This window comes from Rhipicephalus microplus, chromosome 5 (assembly GCF_043290135.1).
Source record: "Rhipicephalus microplus isolate Deutch F79 chromosome 5, USDA_Rmic, whole genome shotgun sequence".
NCBI classification, from domain to species: domain Eukaryota; kingdom Metazoa; phylum Arthropoda; class Arachnida; order Ixodida; family Ixodidae; genus Rhipicephalus; species Rhipicephalus microplus.
In genome coordinates, this window is record NC_134704.1 from 61,995,208 (window position 1) to 62,018,620 (window position 23,413).

General features: G+C 44.3%; 1 protein-coding gene across 2 annotated transcripts in view; it reads right to left on the reverse strand.

Annotated features, from left to right (window-relative positions):
* Positions 1-1,125: 1,125 nt before the first annotated feature.
* Positions 1,126-23,413, reverse strand: part of LOC119173835 (protein eva-1 homolog C) — a 122,069-nt gene continuing 99,781 nt past the window's right edge. Inside the window, exons 2-8 of one of the 2 annotated variants that reach the window (XM_075895573.1) lie at positions 19,307-19,542; positions 15,974-16,097; positions 14,937-15,086; positions 11,811-11,957; positions 10,643-10,768; positions 9,783-9,953; positions 1,126-9,018 (exon numbers count right to left, since the gene is read on the reverse strand). In XM_075895573.1, coding sequence (XP_075751688.1) covers positions 8,672-9,018; positions 9,783-9,953; positions 10,643-10,768; positions 11,811-11,957; positions 14,937-15,086; positions 15,974-16,097; positions 19,307-19,542 — 1,301 coding nt within the window. In that variant the 3' untranslated portion in view covers positions 1,126-8,671. Of the gene's footprint in view, positions 9,019-9,782; positions 9,954-10,609; positions 10,769-11,810; positions 11,958-14,936; positions 15,087-15,973; positions 16,098-19,306; positions 19,543-23,413 lie in introns of both variants that reach the window. The other variant, XM_075895572.1, reaches the window with a different exon arrangement.

Sequence of the window (23,413 nt, forward strand, 5' to 3'; positions counted from 1 at the left end):
CCACAGCACGCCCCGCCACGGTGGTCTAGTGGCTAAGGTACTCGGCTGCTGACCCGCAGGTCGCGGGATCGAATCCCGGCTGCACCGCCAGCATTTCTGATGGCGGCGGAAATGCTGTAGGCCCGTGTGCTCTGATTCAGGTGCACGTTGAAAAACCCCAGGTGGTCTAAATTTCCGGAGCCCTTCACTACGGCGTCTCTCATAATCATATGGTGGTTTTGGGACGGTGAACCCCTGATATCAATCAATCAATCATCACACAGCACACAGATCCCTACCATTTTGCCTCCATGAAAATGCCACCGCGGCAGCCGGGATCGAACCCGTGACCTTCGGGACAGTTGCCAAGCACCTTAGCCACTGATCCACCGTGGCGGACAAAGCAAATAGGAAAAAAAAAACTAGTGATGCGCGCTCTGTTTTTGGTCAACGCACATCGAGGCATTGTTTTTTTAATGGAGTGGGCGCGAACTTCAAAAAATTATAAATGAATGTACCAGGACATAAATGAGGAAAAAAAAATGAGTATCGAACTCATCCCATCTAAATAAAGCTAATGAAGGTAGGTATATCAGAAACGTTTTACGCTAAAAGAACATTTGCGACAAATCGGGCATATTCAACGAGCTGTGTTAAACGATGCAACGCGAAGTAGTCGGTGAGGAGCTGCATGACACACGCTGCCTACCTTTAAACGACATTCATGACTTGAAATTTATTTTATTTTTTTTTTCTATTTGCTACGGCAACCGAACCCACACTCTTCATATATATTTATATAAAATCAAGTGGCCGCGCGAGCACCAAGGTTTCTGTCATGGAAATCATGACATGCAGGAATTCCCATCATGACGTTCATGCTCAGATATATCATGTATGTTCATAATAGTGACTCGGACTTCATGCTTGGATAGCCACATACGTATCCACTTCCGATACCTCGGTATTGTGCACCGTTTGTCGAGTTTGACTAAGAAAACGGTAACGATAAGAGTTCTCATGAACTTATGCAGAAGACTGCATTTACTGCGAACTGCACAAAGAAGTATACGCGCGCCCTAGCTTGTGTTTAGTTCATTCCAGCGATGATCATCATTCTGTATCAGATAAAACAGAGGCAATAGGAACAGTAACAAAATATCCAGTGGTATTTATTAAAATCTTTCGAAACATAGAACATCTTTTCTTTTCATACAGAAACAATAAGGAGACATGCACAGAAAAAAATGCTTAGTAAGCGTGCTTTCTAAGCGTCCACGGGTACCTAAAGGCATCTTCAATTGCCTTGATGTTCTTTCAGCATCTCGGTTGTAGGTAGTAGCCAGAAAATAAAGCAAAGCTTCTTGCTCCGTCAGGTCCAATTTCCTCCAGTTTGCGTGCAGGAGAAGACATGTGAACTGAAGTGACATTGAGCAAATGCGGTGAAAGTCGCGACACATTGTGCAGAGTCTTTTGTGACACAGTTGGCACTGATTCACACTCATTGAATAAGCAACACTTCCTCGTTCGAAAATTCTCGTATTCACCGTCAGAAGCAGTTGGCGTGTATAGTTAAGGTGAACTCACAGTGCATTGAGCTCACTAAAACAAAAGTGCTAGCTGCCAGGACAAAGCTCGGACTCGCTTTTCTAGAACGCTGCAGCGGCTCATCCCGAAGTGCATAAACTACGTGTACCAAGAACGCATAGTTTGTGGCAGCTCAGCTTTATGCATGCGTTGCTGCTCCTGATACATTATTAGATGGGAACTACCTCAAGCTATGCGTAATTTGTAATGATCGCGCGTGCAGTCCGAATCATGCCTCGTCAGCTTTCTAGACAAGCGTGTTGAACTCTGTACATCCGCAAAGTATTTGGCCCCCTGATAGAATTCCTATGAATCTCGCTTCCTTCTATACATTCCATATTATGTCAATGTGGAGAAGAAAAGCGGCAAATCTGAACATAAAAGTAAGCAAAAAAATGTGCTCCAGTAAGTAAAGAACTGTTTCATGATCAGTTAGCACGGTGGGGAAAAAACAAATGCAGTTGGCAACAACAACACGCGACTGCTTGCAACACCAGGCTAACATCACGCAACATCGGCTCTACCATCGAGGCGAATTCAGTCCAAACACAAACATCAAGTGCATCGATGTGTTTGTCATCATTCAAGCCACAACGACATGTCATGGTATAAGCACGATGCCTTTCTTGTCGGCTGCGTCAATTCAAGTTAGCTTGAATCGCACAGCTGCGCATGACAACCTAAAAAATGAGGGTGTAAGCTTACTGAACCAACTTTAAAAACCCTGCTCATGAAGAATTTCGTTTTAGTTTGTATCTGGCAGAAAAATATTGCACTCTGTACCATGCTACGTATCCAGTGTTTGGCACTACAAATATATAAATCATTATAAGGTCAATGGTTATCATGGCACACGAATGGTTTCAACCCGATGTTGAAACTCCGTTCTCACGCTAACTAAATTATAATTTCACGCCGTAGTGGAATTACTGCATATTGTCTAGCGAAACAAAAATCTGAAGAGCACCGGACAGGCGGACTCGCAGCTAAGTATTATTATATATTACTGCCTAATTTCTCTCGAATTCCCTCATTTTTTCATTGTCTTTCGTTGGAAAGAGAAGTAAAACGCTGCACAAATGCCCGAAGGTGAACAAATGCGAACGAGTCCAGTTCAGCACACTAATGGTGTAGGTCTTTCATAACATTTCTTAGTAGTGACTAAATAGATCACCAACACTGCATTTGAACCATACTATAATTAAAAGAAGAGAGACACGCAGACTTAAAACAACAGTATTGCACCATACAAAACAGTCACGTAATCATATCTTTAAATAACCAATTCGATAACAATTACTCACTAAGATAAATTCAATTGCTTACAAGTTTATCGTATCAAGAATGAACACCGGTGTTTCTCGAAACGGTCCCTGCTATTCTTATTGGTTGGGCAGCTTCTATGCTATTGTGCTAAAACAGATCTACTGTTTGTTTCTTCGCTATAACTGATGAGATCGTCACTCTGTTGCAAGAATTTTCTGATTTATGAGCTCTGGTTTTTTTTTTTCGAGCAGCCAGCCCTGGTCTCGAAAGGTAAAATACTTTCGCGTTATCATGTAAGTCGGTGGCTGTTACATAAATCGCACCAACCAAGGGGCCACGTGAGAAAGAACTTCACTAAGTTGTTCCAGAAACAGTCACCTGCAGAAGTTCTACGTGAGAATCTCACAATCCAAAAATTTTCAAATAGAAATGTTCACCTTGTCACACAATCACCCCAAAAAAAGAAAGAAAAAGAACTGAGCCAACAAACAAAAGTACCCGTCTTCATCGCTCAATAATTCGCGCTGTTTTGGGTTGTAACGAGATGCACAAACTATGCCCACGCTCTCCTTCTTGTTTGAGAAAATGAAACTAAAAGGTACATTTTAGAACAGTGTTTCTCAAATCGGATTTCGCGGAACAGCTAGAATCTGCGCAGCTGTTTTACGGACTACAAAAAAAAACTTCTGCAGTCGCCCTCCGGCCTCCCCCCCCCCCCCCGTTCATCACATCAAATTGGTTCACCACCGCTGTTTCAGATAATATTCAAACAAACCTATCTCCAATATTGCTGTCTTAGGGTGTTGAGTTATTAGGCAGACAGTCACACTTTCTGTAAGTTATTGCATTTGTACATGTATGCAAGCTGCTTATGGGGAGCTTAGCAATCCATATGAATGACGAGCTTCACAGTAAGCTATAAAACTGGAAGCTTCAGAGTCGAGTTAGCATTGTGAAGAACACCCCCTTCAAATTTCTGTCACCAGTTTTCTTGCTTGAATTCATTTGTTTGGTTCATTGAACCGCCACGGCATGCATACACTCACTATTCACTCAGTAAAATTTTGGGCGTAATAAGCGTAATGCCAATATTGGAACGAAATTAAAAGGATGGCTGCACAAATAATTTTACCAAATAATTAAATCAACGGAAGCACAATAACAGTCCTGTATAGAGCTGCACGCATTAACACATACAAAAAGATCAGTGCTGGGTGGTGACACAACACGCTTGCCCCGAAAGTGAGCAGTTGAGGTTTGTGCAAATACAAGCTTGCAACAGTCAACTTACATAACGCATACCGACGGTACACCTGTTAGTGTGCACAAAAATAGATTACAGACTTTGTGAAAATACCGGTGCCAAAGTACCGTCAAGCATCGGAGAGAGCACAGCGCAAAAGAGGACGTGGAAAAAGAACGGTGACTCAAACAGCGTTGTGTGTGCGTCACCCTTTCTAGCATCCGTCATCTTTTGCGTTTCGTTCCCTCCAACGTTTAATCAACACACCCAAACTTCAATGCTATACCAACGGGCATTTAGGACAGACATACAAGACACTTCAGTCGACGGGAAATAAATTTTCCCGCACATAACATCCTGGATCGTATTACGTAAATGATCATGTGTGGTTTAGGTTTTGACAAGAGCCGCTTTTCCACACTCGGTGGCCGAGTGCTAAAGTCATCGCGCTCAACACGTATTAGTGCGAATTTGAAAAACTAAGCCCTAACCTTGCTTAGATTAGAACGTTAGTAAGTTCACATATCTCACATAACCACCGCAGAAAGATGGCCCACCGCCGGTGCAACTTTGAGTCTCCTACATCCGTATCGTTTGCCACCTGTGTAACACTCGCGTATGGCATAGTCGTCCGCCAAAACTTTGAATAGAGCGTTCCAGTCCTTTAAGAGCGCCTTCTCTGTGACGCATTTTTTCTAGAATTGGTCGCATGATTCCGCATGCTTCACAGACCGAATGAGTGACATCTTTGCCTTTCGTGTGTGCGCCTATGAACAAAGAACTGAACTATGTTGCTCGGTATAGAGGTCATGTGAAGAGTTGGAGCACTTTTGGAGAGCCACGAAGTGCAATATGCCTATTGCGCAGAGCATTGTGTCAGTTAGTCATAAACGGGAGATAGCAATAAAACTGAAAGAGCGATATTTCAGATGAAAACGACAAAAAGACACAACTCTTGAGCTACTGGCTTCAATAAATATTTGTACAAGGAAGCCGCTTTTGTAGCTTACGCTCGATGTTTAACACAGGTAGAACTGCAATGAAACAAACCAGTCACATTTTGTCCATATTGACAGGCGGTATAACATCTTAATCACAACGTGTTTAAAGTTCTTCCAAGCCACACACTGCACTCATATGCGTAAAGTTGGAGATGGCTTCGAAGTTGAACTTTTCCAAGTCCCAAGACATGCGTACAGTAAGGAAAAGCTTAATCAAGGCGTACAAAATAAATTTTGTAAGAACACCTCGGGCAATGTGGTCAGCTGAACCATGCCCAACGCTTGCTAGAAGTGCTGGGTGAGTAGAACAAGTTAGTGCCTCGAAAGTGCCGCGAGTAAAATTTGGCCTCTCCAACACTTCAGGCCTAAGCACACTCAGTGCAGTGCTGCTGTGTGATTTGTGAACCTTCACGCCCTTTAATTTGTGTACGAAATGGCCCAAGTCATGCAAGTTTGCTGTAGCGATGAGAACAATATCGCTAGAATACACAAGCGAAAAAAAACGAAGCTAGCAATTCTTCCAATAGCTGAATGAACAATTTCTCGAGAATTTTTTTTATATTTTTTCGAAGGTATCAGTTTTTTTTACCCTAAAGCCCTACGCTTTGCCATCGAGAATTGTGCATCACTTGGTAGAAAAAAATTGACTTTTTACATCATTGCCCGGGCGATGGTGTCACATGCTCTTACCGGTCAATTCTGAAGCAAATGTGGAAAAATACGTCCTTTCTTAAGAACCACAACCTCGTAGAGCCGGACAGTCTGTATTAAGCCGCACTGCCGAAAACGTTATTACTCGTATCACAACCACACTCATGTTGGCGTGAATATAAAAAAAAGCTTAACTATAGTTAATCTTTTTTTAATTCATGCGAATTCAAGGATGTCATATGGTGCAAACGCTTTACATTTTATTTCCCCTCAACGTTCGATTCCTGATAACTTTGACCTCAACCTTCTCATGGAAACTCTGTCTCAGCACAGTTCCTCGCTCTATGCGCATGCTAGGCAAAGTTAGCGAGGCCATTGATATGCTCAACATAATGCTCATCGTTATACAACTCAACTAGCGCTCACAGGCACTGTTGCTACACCGTTAAAATTGGTTACTGTACATACTGTACAAACTGTCGCAACCACAGCACTGAAATTACGTTGAGATAGCGCACCCTAGTGCTTGCGGGCCATACGCAATTCACTCGATTGCGCGGCAGAGTTGAAACAACGGCTGCGTGGCGTTCGGAAGACGCAACACCATCCGTTCCGAAAACCTGCAGGCGAAGTAGTCTTTTTCTACATCGAGGTGCCCGTATTACTGAAGAGAGGACAACCACCAGGCCTTTGCGAACGGTGTGAATAAACGCACATCCGAGTCTCTACATGCGCGAGTTGCTGCCCTGTTCCATGGCAAATGTAAATGTCATTTACAACGAATGTCACTCATGCTTAATGTCGCTCCTTCGTTGTCATGGGTGAAACACTAGACGTTTTGAAAACCACATTTTCAGTCAAATTAATAAAAAAAACTCATTTGCATTCCAGACTGGACTTCGTACGAAGTCTCCAAGCTACACGTGTGCTAATATCATCATTCATTAAACACGCTCATTTTCCAATCTATTTAACCAATATAACAGAATAGAAAGTTGCGCGAGTTCGTGTATATTCATAATAAAAGCAAGTTGCAAGATATTGCTAAGCAAGTTGCAAGACTAGAGGAAGCAGGATTCCCCCCTAACATAATTGTGGCTGTTTGCGATAAGTTAATTGGTGGTTTAAAAGGACGTGCAGCTAGGAAAATCAATCAGGAAAAAATGAAGTTCACAGCAATTCCTTATATGCATAAACTGGCACATGGGTTAAAAAATGTTGGTTCCCGCTACGGAGTTGATGTGGTTTTTAGGGCGCCCAATAAATTGGGAAAGATATGCGCATTGGTGTCAAATAAGCTAGACAAGAAGGACAAGCCAGGTGTTAAGAAATGTGCCGTAAACCATAGAAATAAGTATGTGCCTTGTGCTGTGGGGGTGGTGTACCGCATTCCTTTATCTTGTGGCCGTCATTATGTGGGACAGACGGGCCGCTGTATCAATAAAAGGTTGCGGGAGCACTATCTCTCTTTGCATAACGGCACGCCTTCCCATTTGGCTTCGCATTGTGCCACGTGTGGGTGCACTCCTGATCTGTCTAACACTGTTATTATTTTTAAGCACCACGATCAATTCACCCGTGAGGTGTCTGAAGCCTATCATATTAACAAGTCACGTGATGCCTGCGTAAGCCAGACCTCGGTTACATTGCACAAAAAAGAGTTCACTTTTATTGATGAGCGCATCATTTAATCTCGTTGTACCTCACTTGTCATGCGCGGCTATTACTTTTTAAATTCTTGTTGCTCGGATTAAACTTTCAGTTGTGAGTGCAGCGCTGTGTGTGGTTCTCTTCTTTGTCTCTGTCTTTTTGTGCGCCGCTTTTCTTTTAATATTAACTAAAGTAGTTTGATCGCTACAGAAGAACAGTAGCATTTTCCCCGGAACTCACCTTATTTCTCGGAGACAACATCTTTTGGGGGCAAGTTTTTCCTAACTTTCTTCTCATTCGTTGCCACCACACGGGAGGCTATAGTCATAGTCATCATTTTTCAATACATGACATTGCAGATCATTATCGACGGCAACGGTGCTTTCAGCCACTGCGGAATCCATCTACCATGTACTTCACTGTTTTCTCCTATGCTACAGCTTGCGCAGGTCGTCGCCGTGATGGCCACGACAGCCCGTCACGACAGAGTGGCCACCTTAGCCAAGACGGCCACTGACCTGGCCACGCCCGAAGACGCTGGCCTACCCCTTCACCTAGCCACTCATCTAGCAGCTTAAAACCATGGCCTAAACAGTCGTCACACCGGAAGTATACGAAGGTTCTGTCGGAAGATGTCACACGGTAGTGGACCTGTTAGAAGACTGATTCTCGTTTCCCACACCTCCGCTGTTTTTTCCATTCCTCGTTTATAACTACTATTCTGGTAATTTATGCCTTCGCAAGGGTAGCAAACAGGTAGCTTAAATAATATAACTGCCGAGATTTTAGGTTCCAAAACAACGATGTGTTTGTGAATGATGCCGAAGCGGAGGGCTCCAGAAATTTCGATCCCCTCTAACGCCTTAACCTGCGCCTAACCTAAGCACACTGGCGGCTAATACTTCGCCTCCAGCACGGCCCGGATTCGATACGCCATCTTCGGATCAGCAGCTAAGCACGATGACCACTAGACTACCAGGGCGGTTTAAACCAGAAGTCTTTCTTGCAGTTAACCCACCTGTGATTCCCTCCCTCGCTCTTATTTGTCCACCTGTTGTGCTCCCTCCCTTCTCTTGTATGACAGCACGCTCGAATAATTGCATTAGGTTGACTTAACGCGAGTCAATGGAAATGACATTTCATTCACCATGTGACAGGGGTATCAGAGCTCTCGCTTAATTTGGCATCGACGTGATATTTCCTGTGTGCGCATTTAGGCTCGAGGAGGTTACAATAGTGCGAACGAGAAAAAAAAAAACACTCAAGCCGAGTCTCCTCCTCGGCCCATTTACCACTAGCTGTAGTAGTAGCTAGTCGTCGACCTCGTAACGGGTGCCCTCGGATAAGTATCGCTGTCGTGGTGACTTATGCCGGGCCTGCTGGCGTAGCGCACGACTTCGATGGTGTGCGCGTGCCTCGTCACCGAGCACCCGGTGGAGGTGTCCACTTGGTCCACTCCCACTCCACCGCCGTCGCAATCGTCGAAAGAGCCCGACAGCGGCTCTGACAACTTCGTCTCGGGCTCGTGCGGTTCTTCGCGACGTCCCTGTGCGTACAGGCGAGCCGACAGCACCGCCAGGAAGGCGACGACGCCGAAGCCCAAACTGAGCAACACGTAGAGGATAAACTTCTCCTTGTTCGCTGTTGGTCGGGACAGTGAGGTGGAGGAGAGAAATAGAAAAACACACAAAAGTTCAAAAAGGTGGCTAGGCGGACTTGCTGTACGTGCGCATAGTTACATATACCACAAAACACAGGCGTTGAGTTTTGTAGCCTCTTCTGTGCCCCGATTGTGCGCTGTTTCAAATGACGTGAACGTTATAAAACAAAACATTTTCGATACGCCAACCACTCATCCGAGTGAAGGTAGATAAAAGACAATAATTTCAACGCCAGGAAAACATCATAACGTTGATGAATATCAACAGCAAAGCTGTGAAGGCTAGCCTCATGTGTCCGACCTCATCTCGAAAGATAAACGGGTACATACCCGAGAAACCGGGTAAATTCCATCGCACATCCTTGGTGCACTAAAGAGCTGAAGACAACGGTTATGCGAGCAAACCAATATGTGCAACAGACCTTCATGTAGCCTTCATAAAAACTGTCAACTTAAACGGATATGTGATATAGAAGTCGCGTTAATCTCACAACTCACAATTTGGGAGAGCAAGGGGGGGGGGGGGAGAGAGAGAGATAACAATTGATGCCCGCATAGCCTACCAACCTTTCACAATATATACTTGAGAACAGTAGCGCAATAATGTACATACAGACGAAAAAGGAAACACGCCCAGAGTATTCTCTTTCTCACGTGTTCTTTTCTTTTCCTCTTTCTTTTTTCCCGCAATCATACTCAAGTGACGGACTACCACCTTCCGTACAATGCTGCTCACATTGAGTACCTTTTACGAACTTGTAAGCGGCCACCCATTCCGTGATGAAGCCGATCGCCCGGTGTCCGCTGCCATTCAAGGTGCAGTTGACGTGTTTGTCGTCCTCCGCGGTCCTGTCCCTCAGCATGTCAATCTTTCTGTTCGACGGCTCCGGCACCAAGTTTTGGTCCATCGGCCCAGCTGGAACAGTAAATCCATGCTTAGAAATCGGGTATTTTCGGGAAGACAAGTAAAAAATAGGGAAAATCGTAAATGCGACATGTTCATCTCAACGACCGGCCATACAAACGTGGAGATGGGATACAGATAGATAAGGTAGGGAGGACCGCCAAAGTCACATTTGGTTTACTGCCTTACGAAAGTGGGAAAAGGGTAGGTTTAGGTGTTAAAGAATGAAATCAAAGGTGGGGAAAAGAGGGTATCACGGTTTTCTTTTAGTCTGCAAGTTCCGTGGGGTTGTCACACCATCCAACACGATACATGGCGAGTGAAGCATGGTAACAGTCAATACGGGTTCTATTCCCTTCCTCTGTGGCTGCGTTGCGACGGGAGTTAAATGAGAAAACAACCGTGCACTTTGATTGGGGTCCATGCAAAAGAACAACGGGTGGTCAAAGATAATCCGGAGTCCCTTACTAGGAGTTGCTTCACAAAACTTAGCATAGCGAAACACCAGAAGAAGGAAAACAAAATTTCTCACAGAGTCGAAGAACAAGAAAATGGCGCAGTGCTTGCACTTTTAAACATTTCTTTTAGGATTATTATTATTTTGTCGGGTAGCTGAGTTCTGCCCGATACTCTAAAGCCTATTTAATCTTGAAACCTGCGCAGCCTACCCGGTAGGGACTTGGCAGGTGTGTTCGGCCCACCTTCTGGACTGGAGGAAGATGGCTGATAGCCCGCCTCTTCCACATATCCTTCTTCCTCCTCATCCATCCTGTCCTTGGGCGAATCCGTGCCGCCAATATCGAGCTCCTTCAGGATTTCCTTCGGCGCTGCAGGGCAAACACGAAAGACAGCCTCAAACAATGTGCACACTAAAGGCCTGACCACACGATTACGCGTTGCAGCGAGTCAGCCCTTGACTTCCTGACGCGACGTCCGTTTTTCTCCGTATAGGATAGGGGGGATGCAGCTTCGTGAAACCGCACACCCTGTCTCTCCACAGGGAGAGGATGCGGCACCGCGTCAGAGAGCCACTTGCTGACGCGATGCAATGCACACGTGTGTTCAGGCCTTAATTCGACGCGCAAAGCACCACACTCGCATTGAAAACTAAAATAACGGGTTGTCTTCATACCTCCGTCTCGACTTCACGTGCTACGTACGAATTCTAGAGGATGTACTAAAATTACACGCGAGTACGGCATTGCTTTGTCAAATGTTGCGCATCATGCGTCTCCTCGCAGTGCATTTAGCATAAATGTTTCGGAAAACTTCGCCTACTGTTAATTCCTACTAGAACGTTAAAAGTGCACGGTCTAATATTCCTTACTTCATTGTTAATTTAAACTTCAGACAGGTTTAACAAACCTCCACGCGATATACAAAAGACTCATGTATACCACTCGATCTTTCCTACAAATAGGATGTCCGAGCCCCGAATCAAATGTTCATTTCTGCATTCTTCTCTTCCTATACAAGGCGTCTTATCATCTGGCGACTCTTATTCCAGTTTTTCATGAAGTTTCTGTAATTGCTTACCCTAGCAATTAGTAAACCATATGATCCCGCTGGCGGGGAAATACGGATTACGCAGTACCATATAGGGCTAATAGCCGTAACTTGAGCAAGATTTTCGTTGTTGTTGTTGTTGTCGTTGTTGTTGTTGTTGTTGTTCATAGCTTGGCCAATTTTATGTTGTAATTAGCGCTTTTGTCTGTCATTCAATCATTGTCCGGTGTCCGGCGGTGTTTGTTCACTTCTTAATCATGTACGAACAAGCACAATTAGGCGCACTTCTGTAATGTAACGCTTTCGTTAAAAACTGACACGAGACACACCTTAATGACTCCACCCAACAGTGCAGAGGCTTACCGCAGGTGTAGACAACCTTGAGGTAGAGCCGCGAGTCCTTGTGGCAGCCGGGGTTGCCGAAGGTGCCCATGGTGGCCGCCACCGTGCATCTGCGCCTCCCGTGACACGACGTGAGTACCGTCTCGGTCGCGTAACTCACCTGGCACACTGCGACACAAGGCCGGTAATCGTGCAGACTTCGACTCTACATCGAGCGAAATTTGTAACCATGTTCATTGTGACATCTATTATTATTTATTCGGATTTAGTTACGTCGGTACATGTCAGAAACATAGGCAAAATTTTGGGGGGAAGGAGAAGGGGGGGCGGCACCTCTGTGATTTCGAGAGGGCACCCACTTGAAATTGTGATTTTTTGCTCTGTATACCACGGTGAAAGAAATTCGAGGGGTGGGGTGGGGAGGGGCACGGGTTTTTGTGTTTCCCCCCGCCTGGCTACGCCACAGGCACGTATGCTAAAACGGTAACACAGACGACTTTCATGCATTTTCAAAACAAAAATTAAAAAAACACTTCTTGAATTGCCATTTCTCCTTGTTTCAATGTCCTTTTGGCATTGATTTAGTGCACAAACTGTACAAAACTTAATAAAAGTCGAATTTCTAACAAACTGCCTAGCAGTACAGTCCACATAAAAAGAGACAGCAGAGCTATTCGGAAACAACTCGCCCAACTGTCAACGCTATTGCTACGAAAACGTCTAACTACCGCAAAGACTCATACTAAATCCACGGCCATTGTATGTAAACATATTGCATCTACCAGCCATGCTAGGGCTTTCGTGCAGCTGACTTGCGCTGCAACGGGCATGAGGGCGAACGTTCACCTCGACCTCGAGCAGGCGGCATCTCGAAACATCACAATCCAGCCTTTCTTGACGCTCAAAGCACTGTCTTCACTTTACTCACTCCACGTAAATCGATTATTAGGAATACAAAAACATGGTTGACCTTCTGTAATATGAATCGCTATATCTCGGAAGTAAAACGTCTCTTTATGTAACTAGTTCACTCCTTACTATACATTGCTATAAGATAGTTGATATAAATAGAGTGTCTGTTGGTGTTCGACAGTTGAATCACAGTTAAAGACTATTACTCATCGTAGGCCAAGCTTGGACTAAGGTGGCATACTCGCTGCATGTAGAGTTACTTAACGCCACTGCCCGATCAGAGGGAAACGCAACGCGCGTTGTGTTCCCTGGCGAGTCCAAGCGTGGAACGCCAAGTTGCATCCAGGTGAAGCTGGCGCGTTGCAACGTGCGTTGCAGGCCTATTTCAGGGGCAAAGTTCCTTGTGGTCTAGGGCAATCCCTCGTCCATCCGGCGTACCCAGTAGCGTCTCTCTCGTCATAGAATAGATGAATAGATGGCGCTGCTCCATAGAGATGCATGCACACTGCAGTTGGGTGACAATATACAAAATGGCGCTGTACGCATTCTGTGTCGTCATCGCTATTTCCCGTTTGGTTTTCTAGATGGCGCTGTCGTATAGAAATATGTGCAATATGGCAGTTAGGTAAACGGACACTAAACAGCGTTGGAAGTGCCCCTGCTCTCTGACTGGCTGTTGCGTGGGGCTGCGCGAGACTGCGCCGGTGCGCCCATCATCTCTCATTCTCCTGAATTGTCGCCGTACGTGTCAGATCACGCTTGGTGGCTCGAGAGGCTGCCGCCAAGCGAGCGCGGCGCTGGGCAGATTCCGAGGCGGTGCGCGCCAACGAAGCCGCTGCGAAACGGGCTCAACGAGACACAGACCCTGAAATTCGAGAGCGCAAAGCGGCGGCGAAGCGCACGCGGCGCCAGGCGGACTAGGATGCTGCTCCTCGGAGGATACACGTTATCACCGAAAAACCCCCGAAGCTTTTCCCACCTCACCATCATCCACTTCTTGGAGATGCTGGACTCTGGTATAGATAAATGATATTAGCCACGCCGACGCTTTGGGTAAGGCCACCACCTGGCCAGTGTGTTAAGGCGTTGACAAAAGTTCACTTCTCTTATTGGAAACACGCCCAATAGGATGGACGCAGAGAATTGACGCGTTGAAGGAACTAGTCATGGATTTCATGGTAATGGTGCATTATTACATTTTACGAAGAGTGCTTTGAGAGGACAGTGGTAGTTATAAAAGGCATTTTGCTTTAAGCATATAAACTGTGATACCATGGTGAAGTGGATATCGTTCCCGGCAGCTGCTGTCGCCTACCGAAAGGCCATTGTTTTGACTCCTGTAATGGCACTTTTTGTGTTCCGATGTGTTATTTTTAGACATCATTTTCGTGACGAATGTACATCCCTGAAATTTCGGTGAACTCTAGCATACAACACTTTTGTGTTAAAATTATACTCTCGATCAAAGCAATAACCAATCAGTTGAAAATTTTATCGTTTGCACTCAAGTAACAGGCGTGACAATGTACTGGAGAAAAAAAACGCCTACCGCTTATCTTGAAAGGCATATCATACTATGTCTTGAAGAGCACGCATTTATCTGGACGAACGGCACCTCTAAACATGTTTATTACACAGTGCCTTTTTGGACTCTTAGACTTGCTGCATTCTAATACAAGAAATCGACATCGATATCCATACTCTCATTTCTAAGAGCCACGCTCATTTCGATGGCGTGGACGTAATTGGTCGCATTGTAAACATCCAAGTCCAATTTAACGACAGTTACCTGTCTGTTATTCAGTTTGACTTTATTACAATTCAACTTACAATGATTGATACAAAACATGTGCGAACGGTGCTAAAAATGTCGGAATTATCCGAAGTTTATTGTAATAACATATAAATTATAATGACAAAATCAACACATTAAGGAAAAGCAAAAAGCGTGTGTGAATATTTGCCGTCAGTGCTGACTTGCCAATGTATAAGACGCTCTTTAAAGAGACACGGCAAGTCTATTATGTCTCCCACCATGTTTATCGATGTTTTGTACCTATGTGGTAATAAAATTTAAACCTTAAATGATTTTTCGACGAAAATACAATCATCTCCAACTCCAAGGAGGGTACGCACGTCTCTTTCAGAAGTGCATATATGGAGAGCCCGGACTAACAAAAAAGTGGAAGGACACTATTACTATGTATGACCTCATGGACACTCAAAGAAACGCACCGGACAGCTTGACGTCCTGCCGCTGTGGGCACTCGGGCACACCCTTCTCGGTTCCTCCGAAGTTTGCCGAGTATACCACAATGCGCAGATTCTTGTGGCAACGCAGGTTGAGCACGCCGTTCTCGCACACTATCCTGTTGGAGAACGTGGCTGTAAGAGGGGAGAGTGCTCGTCAATCAAACGGTGTATGCGAGACATAAAGAACAATAACACTGGGAGAAAGCCTCGTCTGCTGCCTGTGTCCTAGTCCATGTCTTTACGAAGAATTAAACATGGACTAGTTCTTGATGTGCTTGGCGAACACACAGAAAACAAAAAAGAAGCTTTAGAGTGATTGAAGTTTATTAAAGCACTTTGGCTAATTTTAAAGATAACAGTGCAAAAAGCACATAGTTTCATAAAGTTAACTAGTTGGGACTCCGACGCTGCGATCGTTCAGCGAGCACGGGAATGATGTGTAATACACAATTTTGCCTAGTCTTCGTGCTTGTGAGCTTCCAACGCCCTTGTGACTTTGTTTATCGCTGTCTTTTGGTTTTGTTTCGAATAAAAGAACGGACCGTTGTAAGCATCGTGACCCGATTTGAGTCGGTGGGCCTAAAAAATTAAGTTAGACAAGTTCAACTGCTGAACGTTTGCCGACACTTGTTCCATGGCAAAGCAGCTCCAAACAAGGCAAAAGCAAACACCACCGAAAGTACGATGATTCGCCAAATCTGCGTAATGCCTGTCTCTATAATGCTGGCAGAAGTGCCGTGCGTTGCAGCACCCATAAACGCTAGCACCAGAGTTCCCTCTTGTGTACTTATTGGAAACTCTATGGTACAAAGAATACACCTATAAACTGCAATCGCTATGTGCACCAGAGTGTCATTGTCTTGATTAAGCACGTTAAAAAAAGTGCTCCTAAAGACGCAAATTTGAAACTCTAAATACGCAATAGTGAGAGAGCTCAACTGTGCAATTTTCGGTGACCTACAGCGGACGCGAAAGAAGACAAGAGTGGGTAGCAGAGACCAGAACATGTGATGACTCACTGGGTCTGCACTTGTAGGCGACCTCGGCGTACTTGTACACCCCAGGGCAAGGGTCAACCATAAAGGACTTGACATCAGTCTTCACCATGCACTCTCGTTTCTCTCGACACGCAGCCTCCACCACCTATGACGACATTGGTAGCATGTGAAAAGAGATATGTATCAGCGCGTCAAATTTATCAATAATCCGGTTCGCTGACAGTCGTTAACGACCATCCTCATATATTATTAGAAATACCTAATACAGCTTTTTATAAATTTAGTTAAAAGCATTCATCTATAAAAAGTTATTAGAACTTGGTTCAAAATAAGCTTTTTTTTTTTTTTGCACTGGGAAGGTTTCGTCCTTCTTATTTAAAAAGCCTACAGCATCTCTCCTTCTCGAATACCAATGAGACAGTCGAAAAAAAAGTTTAAATAAGTAATGGGATAGTAGGCTGCAAGGTAGCCTCTGTTTTCTCATTCTTGAAGTCATTGAACACAAACGGAAATATTCAAAAGTCGCAATACCATTTGTGTGGGGGGTCATAAATGTAAGCACACGGGCAAAGGAAAAAAACGCGGACAGTGCTGTATCTATGTCATCTGCTCTATTGCATTTCTTCTCGCGTGGTTGTAACCTGGATGGCTGTAAAAAGCCTCCAAAGTCATCCATATTACGATTGAGGACAAATCTGGTGTAGTTTTATTGCCACCAAGATAAAATCGCAATATAAACACCACAACATATTGTTCGCGCTTTTTCTCTCACCCTTTTACGCGCATTTTAACCGGTTGATTACATGAGCGAGCTGATCTGATATCAGCGATTAATGACAGCAACCATCTGCGTGCAAGCTATATTTAAAAATGACTATATTTCTGTCTTCGCTCCGTAAACTCCTTTACTGGCTGCATGCGAAATATGTAAGTAAGAGACCTACTGTCTCTGTACTAAATGGGACACAAGAAGAATACGGAAGTTACAGCTCCAACTTGTATTCAGTTCCTAATATTTTGTTGGATAGGTGAAGGTAGATGCCGCCGCTATTGAATTGTCCTGGAGCACTTATTCCATTCACAATGTTTTCTCTCATCTGATTTTTTAAATATTTTTTCTCTTCTCTTTTCTAATCTACTCCTCAGATAAATGTGATTGGGCTTTCATTTTCCTTGTTGCACCAAATAATGATATAATTTTATTTTGTGAATGCCGACTTCACGTTATTGACTATCATCAGACTGCAGCATTACCAACAATCTTTAATTGAAGAACAACGTTCAACACACCCCGTCCTTCTTTTCTGCCTTTTTTTTTATAAAACAAGCTTCACTTTTTTTTATAAACAAGCACACCTAGTCATTAAGACTAGGTGTGCTAAAAAGTCGCCTCTGCAGGAATATTATTGTTTATATTAACAACTAACCAGAAAGCAGTACGAAGATTTAACTCGAGTTGCATGAAACTTTGTGTGCGTGCACGACCACGTCGTCACCACTACAACTCTTGTTTCTGTTCCTCTTTTCCCCGGTAAACGTTTGTGGCAAAAATTTGCCTCCCTCTATATCTCACTCTCGGCCTCCATCTTTACAATACCAAATGGAGCGGCTCGCTGAACTTTCTTGCGAACGTTCTTTGTAAATTAGTTAGTCCATTGACTCATTCTTACATGGTCGTATCATATGTTCTCGAAGATGTCAATCACTACAACAGCTCACATGGAGTGGAAAGTATAGTGGGTTGGACACCCTGCTCGCTTGTAAACAAACTGTGCCTCACCTAATGCCTCTATTTTGTTTTGCCCCACCTTCATGCTAGGGTAGCAAACCAAGTCTTGTTTCTTTGCAGGGACACCTTTTCTTCTCTTTTAGGAGCTTCCTCGAAAAGCTTATTATGCTCGGAGCAAGTCCCTTGGCGTTTGTGCCAGTTCTCGAGGTGACCACTAGAGGCGCAGCTGTGCAATGTACCCACTGCACACCAGCCACAACTTTTGTGACGGGACTCACCCGCTGTGTCATTGTTCATTCTGCTGAAAAGCGAAGTACCTACAACACATCTGAAAGCCATTATGTGCGCTTTGTGGTCCCAAGATGGCTTGTCGGCAGACAGACCCCGAAGTGAGAGCCCGCGAAGAAGAGGCGACACGCAAGCGGCGCAAAGAGAACCTCCAATCGGGACATGTATCGACATTGCCTTCCCCAACTTCCAATTGCCACTTGTAATTAATGATCTCCTGACCACATACTTCACCGACCACGAAAATTGTAATCTTCAAAGGAAAACGTGTCCCATAGCATTGTAATTGTTAATGTATCCTTGTGTACAATTGCATCGATATGTATACAAAAGTGTATATAATTAAACCCCGTCGCGATGGTCTTGTGGCTAAGGTACTCGGCTGCTGACCCGCAGGTCGCAAGATCAAATCCCGGCTGCGGCGGCTGCATTTCCGATGGAGGCGGAAATGCTGTAGGTGCGTGTGCTCCGATTTGGGTGCACGTAAAAGAACCCCAGGTGGTCAAAACTTTCGCAGTCCTCCACTACGGCGTCTCCCATAATAATATCGTAGTTTTTGGGACTTTAAACCCCACGTATCAATCAAGCGTATATAATTGAATCGATATGTCAACAAATATACATTGTGTGTGTATGTACATGCAATCACCCCTGTAACAACGTGCCACCTCTTTATACGACGGTAGATGACTTGTACGAAGGACTCACGAGTCCCCCTGACCAATTTCGAGCCAACTCCTACATCATCAGTCACTTTGTGGAGATGGCGGCATTTCTTTTTCTCGATTTCTCTATAGTCAATTGCGCAAAATACTAGGGCCCCGTGTACTACGTGATCTTTGTGCATGGTAAAGAACACTACATGGTCAAAATTTCCAGAGCCCTTCACTACAGGACCTTTCATAATCATATCGTGGTTCCGGCTTGTAAAACCCCACATATTACTATCGTTTGTCAGCCGCTAAGTCAGTATAATAACATTTGGCGTTTCACGTCTCGAAAAGGGCATGTTATGAGAGATGCCGTAGTGGAGGATTCCGGAAATTTCGACCTTCTGGCGTTCTTGAACTTGCACTGACATCGCACGACACACGGGACTCGACCATTTCACATCCTCCAAAATGGGACCGCCGCGGCCGTGATCGAACCCGCGACCTTAGGAGCAGCAACGGAGCCCCGTAGCCACTGATACACCCTGGCGGACAACTGCTAAGTTTCCTTTCTGGGTGCTCTGCTTGTTAGTGGCACATCGCGACGCTACTGGTTTCGCGAAACTTCGGTCTTTCGGTGGCGCAGCTTTGGTTGAGCACGTCTCTGAAACGCTCAACTCTTCTCACCTTGAGTGCCTCCTTGGCGATGCACTCGACGCTTCCGTTGTACTCTTGCTCCCGCCTGGCGCTCGTAGCGCCCCCTTCCTCGTGCGACGGCGGCGGGCACAGCATGTGATAGGGCACCGAGCGGCCGTACTGGGCCACCGAGATTGAGATGCTCGTGTTGCGAAAGCAGCGCAGCTGCAGCTCCTGACCGTCGCAAGCAAACTTCTGAAAAGTCTTCAGGGTGCCCGACAGCAGGGCTATAAGAAATGAGAGCGATGCGGGTTGTGAGCAGCTGGGTGACAGCAGGGGGTTCGCTTACGTTCTCGAGTTTTACAGCAGACGCTTCCTAGGTTTACAGCAGAAAGTTATGCTTGTCGTTGTTTTATTTCACACTCGCAAAAGGCATCGTCGTCCTGAATGGCCGCTACATTTATAGGGTGTATAACGCAGTATAACAGGGATGGTCCGTGCTCTCTCCATCCTCCTCTTCACGTTCTGCGTCACTCCTCATAAACTTGCGCCAAGCGCGCGATCTCCCAATGCGCCGATTTTTCCACCGCGGGATACTATACCTCGAGTGGGCGATATATTGAGTTTAAAAAGAGGAAAACAAAAACGGGAAATGCATAAATTGAAAGAAAGTGGGGAAAGAAAAGGTAGAAAAACATAGGAAGAAATACACGGAAACGTAGAGGGAGTGAGAAAGAAACAACCACAAAATTGAGAAGGATAGAAAGAGAGAAAAGAAGTGAAAACTTGAGCAAGGAAAAGAAAGGGAAGATATGGAAGGAATAATAGAAGCAGCAAGAAAAAGATACAACGATACAGACAGAGAGAGACAAATGAGACAGAGCTAGAAGAAAGACGTGGTGAATAATCAGCAAAAATTTAAAAAGCAGCAAGCCGTGGCTGCTACGCAAAATTTGTTTTTAAAAGTTCAATGAGTGTGTATGGAAAAGTACCTTCGTAAAATGTCACTTTGAAAAGCGTTCAAAACTGTATCACAGTGATTTTCAGCAATTGTGTCCTAAAAGCCATAATATCTCTTTGCCACAGGTAAGTTTATAATTGACAAATTAGGGGTCATCTAAAGTGGCTTCTCCTGGCTAAAATATCACGTACCTTGCCTAATCAATGGAACCGCAAATTAATAAAGTGTCTGAAGTCATCAATAAAAAGAACGTAGTCATATTATATTTGTTTAAAATGGTGGAATGTTATATATAATGCATATGCTATGCTGGAATTGTCTGAACTTTAAGGAGATTAACGGTAAATTACTCATTCAAGCGATCAGGAGATTTTCTACGCACATATTATACGAGCAACATACAATTTGTTCCTTTTTTTCTGCGTGACCGGAATCAAATTGCGACCAGAATCAAATTGATTCAGAAATTTTTGCCGTGGATCATAGTCACTGTACTGTCGCACAATAATGTATGCAAAATAATTACCCCTTTTGTAAAACGATTATGCAAGTCCACAGAAGCATCATACGCTTACGAAAAATTGTAAATATGAGTTAAGCTTTAAAGAAATCAGTCATATACAAATGCTGACGAATAGTTAGAGAGGAAGGGGGATAAAGAAACGCCTCTATGAAAACTGGGTTCTAGTTTCGCATGCTCACAAAAATCTGCTTCAACTTTACAAAATCAACAAGATGATACGCTCGGGAATTAGAGGGAGCAATAGGAAAATAGGTCGGATTGTGACACTGCCTCTATCCTATAGTTGCTGTTATGTATAAATGTTGTGCACAAAAAAATGACTTTTGTAGTTCTTTTTTCATTCACAATACGTTATTGAATACGTATGAGACACATACGAGGATAAGCTACTAAGCCTGTGGCTGTTTGGGCGCTAGAAGTAATTTACCAATGCAATTTTGGTCGTCATGAAAGCAGCTTCACATCTTCACATGAAAGAGACGACGAACAATACCCAAACAAATTTCACTTGCACAAAGCAGAAAGGCCCTTAAATTCGCGATATCCATACCCCCACGTCATAGAATACTGAATAGAATGCCTCGGAGGATTCAATTGTAAGCTGCCAAAGGAGTTCACTTGACTTCGTCTCCACACTTCTTTTTAACTGTAAATTCAAGCAACGGCATAGAAAAGATATTGGAAACGAATCTTCTGTAGAGAGGCTTTGTCTATCGCACGTTCCCGAGGATGCGAACGACTGCCTAATTGAATTTAGATTTACGTCAACGGGAGACATTTGGCTTTGTTTACGTTCACGGAACTGTCGAAGCAGCTCAAGCTAAAAGCGCCTTATTTGCCACGTTTCTCGTTCTTAAGGAGTTTAAGAATGAGAATATACTATTTATAACGTTTCGACTATTGCTATCCTGAGCATGTGACATGTTCTAGCATGGGATAAACGCGGCTTATTGTGTTGGCTAATACCACCAACACAATTTTTCGGGGGTGGGATCACCATGAGAAGTAGCTGCGCGAATAGACACGCACACACAACTCTTGTCGTACGAGTTGTGGGTGTCCAAGTTGGTGCTGCATTGCCCCATGGTGAAACTGATACCCGCCTGATAATTAAATCGATTGAAGTTTATCGCACTGTATGCCTTTTCGGAAAATGCATAAAAAAACATTTCCTGAACTTTAGTTTGGACATCCATGCACCTTCATGCGGAAAGGTTACTTTGAGAATTGGCACTTTCTCTCTCCTTCTTCGTCTCTGTGTTTCTTGCCCTCTCTCTTTCTTTCTCTATCTCTCCTTTTCATTTCGTAAGCCTACTTTTGTTGTGCAAGCTGTGGACATATACAAAACTGGACATGCATTCAGTTTACCAGCCTGCATCTTCTCCCTATTTTCTTTCTCCCTCTTCTCTCCTCTTTCCCTCTTTCTCTCCTCCTCGTCTTTACAACTCTCACTTCGGGGCAACTCAATTTTTCCGTATCGCTTTGTAACTTTTTGTCTTTACCACCATTATAAAAGAGTGAACTCGCCACCTTGTCGAACCTCCAATTCTAAATTTGGTACTAGACAACGGCTATCGTTCGTAATAAATTCTGCATTATCTATTTGCGAGCGCCTGTGACTTCAAGCTGCGGATGCGGAAACGCACGTATTTGTCGTTCCCGACGCTGGTGCTCCAGGATGTCATGTATATTATGCGCTTAAGCGGTTGATATCATGGAAAACAAATTAGTTCTGCTACACAGCGCTCACACGACCAGCCTTGTCGGCCATCGCTTATATTCTTTATTGTTTATAACGACGATAGTCTTCCTTGAAGTACTTCGACGCCACAATTTTGGTCTGTCTGTTGGTACACTTGTCTGCCCGCCGTAACGATGCTCCAAATGGCCTCAAAAGATATCCCAAACAGCCAACCCTATCCGCAGCGCCAACCAATATTGCGTAAGTTTCAGCGTTCATACTTGTGCGATTGTAAATTACAATAGCTATTATTGCACATATCTGAGGCACTATAATAACACGTCTATATTCTGTATGCGTCTCTTTATACTGGAGAAGGCATACATAAGTAATTCTAAGTACCGTAACATTTATCACGCTGCGCTGACAATGCAACGCAGTGCTCAAAAAGGCAAGTGTTCTTAATGCTTTGCTAAGACGACACAGTCGTGTCGCCTGCCCGTCGCTTTGCGTTCTTCACCTTATCGCCTCTGAGACGGGCGCGCACGCCTTCCTTCGTTTTCGAAGATAACTGCCAGATAGCACTCGTGTCTCACGTGTCTCGATGCGCTCGTTCGCCTTCGCTGCACGGATCGAGACTCGCTAACACAGCGCTTCCAGAATACAGTTCAACAATTTTCGCGCACAGAACATCGAATGAACGTTTAGTTCACTCTCTCCAGACACAAGACTATCGTCTTTCGATGACAATTGCATGAAGCATGCAGCTACTGGGCCAATTTTTTTTCTTTCACTTATATTACGTTTAGTCCCCTAGATAGCTTCCAAGCAATAAATCGTGCATATCAAAATTTGATGTTTTTGAAAAGATACTAAAGAAAAAAATTTTCTACGGGTAAAATACTTCTTGACGACACCAAAAACATAACGTTCGCTGTAAAAAGACGCTAAGTAAGAAAACGTGACTGATGACGCCACCTTGATGTTCCCACC